This window comes from Chrysochloris asiatica, unplaced genomic scaffold (assembly GCF_000296735.1).
Source record: "Chrysochloris asiatica unplaced genomic scaffold, ChrAsi1.0 scaffold00120, whole genome shotgun sequence".
Taxonomy (NCBI): domain Eukaryota; kingdom Metazoa; phylum Chordata; class Mammalia; order Afrosoricida; family Chrysochloridae; genus Chrysochloris; species Chrysochloris asiatica.
In genome coordinates this window covers 1,005,791-1,010,868 of record NW_006408638.1, presented here as the reverse complement: position 1 = coordinate 1,010,868, position 5,078 = coordinate 1,005,791, and the positions used below count along the sequence as shown (strand labels likewise).

General features: G+C 37.6%; 1 protein-coding gene across 1 annotated transcript in view; it reads right to left on the bottom strand.

The window, feature by feature from the left end:
- The window catches only part of ARL6 (ADP-ribosylation factor-like 6), a 43,035-nt gene extending 42,037 nt beyond the window's left edge, over positions 1 to 998 (bottom strand). The window contains exon 1 of the mRNA XM_006868593.1: positions 855 to 998. Within this exon, the coding sequence (XP_006868655.1) occupies positions 855 to 977 (123 nt within the window). The 5' untranslated portion in view covers positions 978 to 998. The remainder of the gene's footprint in view (positions 1 to 854) is intronic.
- Between the last annotated feature and the right edge of the window lie 4,080 nt (positions 999 to 5,078).

Genomic DNA, 5,078 nt, shown 5'->3' with positions numbered 1-5,078 from the left:
ATACCGAAGGCTGTGCTCTTTGATCTTCATGAGTAAATACTTAAAGTCTTCTTCACTTTCAGCAAGCAAGGTTGTATCATCTGCATATCACAGGTTGTTAATGAATCTTCCTCCAATCCTGATGCCACGCTTTTCTTCATAGAACCTAGCTTCTCGAATTATTTGCTCAGTATACAGGTTGAACAAGTATTGGTGAAAGAATACAACCCTGTCACACACCTTTCTTAATTTTAAAATTTCACGTCATTATAGTCAAGTCTACATTGAGGAGGTAACTCTTCCACAGTCGCATTTTGAGTGCCTTCCAACCCGAGGGGCTCATTTTCCGGCACTGTCTGACATTGTTTGTCTGCTATTCACAAGGTTTTTTTCAGTGACTAAATATTCGGAAGTAATTCATCACTCCTTCTTCCTAGTCTGCATTCGTGTGGAAGTCCATGTGAAACCTGTACACCATGGGTGACCCTGCTGGTATTTAAAATACTGGTGGCATAGCTTCCAGAATCATAGCAACTCATAAGCCACGACAGTACGACAAACTGACACACGTGGGGTAGCTTCACTGAAGAGAGAACCAAAAATAAGGCAACCTGAAAGTACACTTGGTAAATTTCTGAAGATATTTTTAAGATGAAAGTATTTGTAAATTACTTTTTAGTCTAAATAATCAATATCTGTATATAAACATGTATGAAACACTGCAATTTATGGTTAAATGATACTACTTTAAGGTACTATAAGGTTCACAAGATTTTGTATCATGATTACATGAAGTTATAATAGCAAACAAAATACTATGGTATAATTAACTTTTCCTAGTAGCAGAAAATACAACATCTAACCAAGATACTTACATTTGAAGGTTTAAGCTTGTTAATGATTGTTGTTTTGCCACTATTGTCCAGCCCAAGGCACAAAACATGAACCTCTTTCTTCTTCAGGCCAAGTAAGCATGACAATTTGTCCAGCAATCCCATAATGTGATTCAAATCTTTACAAGCCAGCTACAAGTAAGAAAAAAGTAGTATATTGTAACCTAAAGATACCTTAATTTTAGAAAAAAATGAGCACATGTATGAAAAATTGGAATAATATAAAGATCTATAAAATGTTATTAAGAAAGCCATGCAATGTTGATTTATATTTAGTAAAGAGATTATAAACTGATTACTTGAAAGGCGCTTTATATGAAATGCAAATTGGCAGTTTATAATCTCTGGCAATGTATAATAAATAATGCCCTTGAAATAACTACATTTTTCTTTGTAATGTATTACAAGTTAGTAGAACCTGAGGCCAGACCCAATATCATATGGAGTCTGCAATTTGTGAGACTTTAAAAGACTTCTGAGTTGTGCTTCAGCCATTTTGAAATATCTGGAATGACATACAGTCACTAGGGTTCATGGGAAGCCTGATGATAAAGCTTAGAAGGTAAAAAATCAGGAAAACAGAAAACCTAGCATTTTGGCTTTATCATGTAAGCCACAGGCTAACTCTTTACCCAAAGCCAGCTACATTCTTTCTTAATTTTGAGTGATATCAACTTTAATAAATTTACTGTTTTTGTATGTTTGCTTGCTTTCAAATAGTTTGGGTTGGCTTTTCTATTAATGGAAGCAAATATCCCAGCAGATATATTTATCCTTACTACCCTTTACTTGAGTCCTGGTGTGGCACTGTGGGTTAATGCACCAGACTGCAAAGCTGTTTGAACTGCAAGGTTGGCGGTTCAAGCTCATCAGCTGCTCCTTGGAAACCCTATACAGGGTCACTGTGGGTTGGAATCGACTCGATGGCCCTTGACAACAACCACAACCCTTTACATATAGCCTTGTAAGTCACCACAAATTCATTTGAGAAGAATGTTATGATAAACAACTTTACTGAACTATACTAAATACCTGTTTTCTTAATTGATTTTGACTTATCTAAACATCCTATTGTTATCTAAAAAAGAATTTTGGTTACCTGTCATACTAACAAAGAAAGAGTAAGAAAGGAAATACTCATACTCAGTTGTAACCTAGTTTTCACAAGTACTATAAGGTGTCTTTGTTAGCTAGTCCTTGAGTGTCTGTTTGTATATTCATCCACTCTTCCTTAGTGGTGGTGGTGGTGTGCCATCGAGTTGGTTCCGACTCAGAGCAGCCCTGCATAGGATTTCCAAGGTTATAAATCTTTCTAGGAGCAGAAAGCCTCATCTTTCTCTTTGGAGCGACTGGTAGATTCAAACTGTTGACCTTGAGGTTTGCAGCCCTACATGTAACCCACTATGCTACTAGTGCTCCTTTGTTGTTGTTAGGTGTCATCGAGTTGGTACTGACCCATAGCGACCTTATGCACAGCAGAACGAAACACTGGCTGAACCTGAGCCAACCTCACTACTGTTGCCACGCTTGAGTACATTGATGCTGTCACTTGGCTAATCCATCTCGTTGGGGGTCTTCCTCTTTTTCTCTGACCCTCCACCTTACCAAACATGATATCCTTCTCCAGTGACTGCTCCCTCCTGACAATATGTCCAAAGTATGAAAGATGAAGTTTGGCCATCTTGGCCTCTAAGGAGCACTCTTGCTGCACTTCTTCCAAAACGGATCTATTGGTTCTTTTGATAGCCCATCACTTTCAATATTCTCCTCCAACAAGGAAAAATAATTCCTTATTATGCTAACTCTTAAATTTTGTGGCTGTTCATATCCTTCTAAGACACTGTTAAACGTAGACTTCAAATCACCAAAGAAAACATTCCAAAGTAGCTCACTTTATGTTCCAAGGACCTTACTATGTGGTGGGAAAGATATCCATTTGCCAGTCCTCAACAGTTGAAGGGACTACTACAGCAATAACCGCAACACACTAGTGTTCCAAATATTTCCCTCAACTCTCCAAACCATCATTTTCAAAGTTCTTTGTCTTCATCCAATTGATTTAGTCTATTCACCATCAGAGGTGAACCACTTCTGAATGGTTGTTGTTGTTAAGTGTCGTCTAATCAGTTCTGACCCATAGCAATCCTGTATAGGCTTTCCAAGGAGCAGCTGGTGAGTTTGAACCATGAACCTTGTGGTTCACACTGACCTTGTGGTTGAGTGCTTACCCTACAGCACCAAACCAGGAGTTCAAATGGTTAGCCACTGAAAACCTTATAAATGGAAGTGAAATACTGGTCAGATAATAGTGCCAGAACATGAAATCTCATTAACAGCAACGGATCATTGTCATATATAGTGCCAGAAGATGAGCCAATCAGGTTGAAAGCCACTCAAAATGCAACAGGGAAGAGTTGCCTTCTCAAAGTAGAGCTGACCATAACGATGTGAATGGAAAACAGCTTTCAAGGCCTTCATTTGCTGATAGGGCACTACTCAAAATGAGGAGAAACAGCTGTAGTTATCCATTAGTAACTGGAATGTGGAATGTTATAAAGAATAAATGTAGGAAAATTGGAAGTTGTAAAAAATGAAATGGAAGCGCATAAAGATAGACATCCTAGGCATTGGTGAGACAACATGGACTGATATTGGCAGTTTTGAATCAGATGATATGATCTACTAAGCTGGGAATGCCAAATTAAGAATGGTGACAATAGTCATTATAAGAAAAACATTTCAAGATCTATCTTGAAGTACAATGCTGTCTGTGATAGGATAATATCCGTATGTCTACAAGAAAGACCAGTTAATACCACTATTATTCAAATTTACACAACAACCATTAAAGACAGTGATGATGAAATTGTATTCTACAAATTCTTTAGTTCAAAATTCATCAAACATGCAATGAAGATGCATTGATAATTACTGGCGACTGGAATGCAAAAGTTGGGAACAAAGCAGATGGATCCATAGGTGAAATATATAGCCTTGGAGGTAAAAATGATGCTGGAGATCCTATGATAGACTTTTGCATTTATATTTAAACAGTATAAAAGGTGATTATACACATAGACCTTACCAGATATAGTCAAATTGATAAATCTGTGGGAAGAGATGGTGGAAAAGCTTAATATCATCAGCCAAAACAAGGCCAGGGGCAGACAGTGGAACAGACCATCAACTGCTCATATGCAAGTTCTGGCTGAAACTGAAAAACTTGAAAACATGCACAAGAGCCAAAATACTACACTGAGTATGTTTCTGTTGTTAAGTGCCATTGAGTCGTTCTGACTCATAACGATCCCGTATAGGGTTCCCAAGGGGCAGCTGGTGGGTGTGAACTGTAGTATATCCCATTTGAATTTAGATACCACTTCAAGAACAAGTTTGATGCATTAGATACTAATGACTGAAGACAAAAAAAAGTTGTGGATAACATCAAGAGCATCATACAGAAAGAAAGCAAAAGGTCATTAAAAAGACAGGCTGACATAAAAGAACAAAGTGGCTGTCAGAGGTGACTCTGAAATTTGCTTTTGAGTGTAAAGAAGCTAAAGCGAATGGAAGAAATGAAGCAGTGAAAGTGCTGAACAGAAAATTTCAAATGGCAGTTTGAGAAGACAAAGTCAAATATTATAATAAAATGTGCAAAGACCTGGAGTTGGAAAGCCAAAAAGGAAGAACACGCTCAGCATTTCTCAAGTTAAAAGAAATGAAGAAAAAAAACTTAAGCCTTTACTTGAAATACTGAAGGATTCTATGGGCTAAATAAGGGGAGCATGGTGATTCTGTAGGATAAACACTGGACTTTAAGCCACAAATTTAGCAGTTCAAGCCCAGTAGCTGTTTCTTAAGAAAAAGATGAGGTTTTCTGCTGCAGTAAAGATTTACAGCCTCAGAAACCATATTGAGGATTGCTATAAGTCACAATCGACTTGATGACACTAACAACAACAGCAATGGGCAAAATATTGAATGAAGCAAAAAAGCACCTAAAGAAGATGAAAGAAAGAGAAAGGAATGAGACCTCAAATATGCAAAGAATTACTTAAGAAGATCAAAGTTGAAGGCCTCACTTAATGAACTCAAAATCTGACACAGCCACAGTGGTCAAAACAGCTTAGTACTGGTGCAACGAAAGAGACATACATCAATGGAATAGAAATGGGAACCTATATGTAAATCCATCCACACACAGCC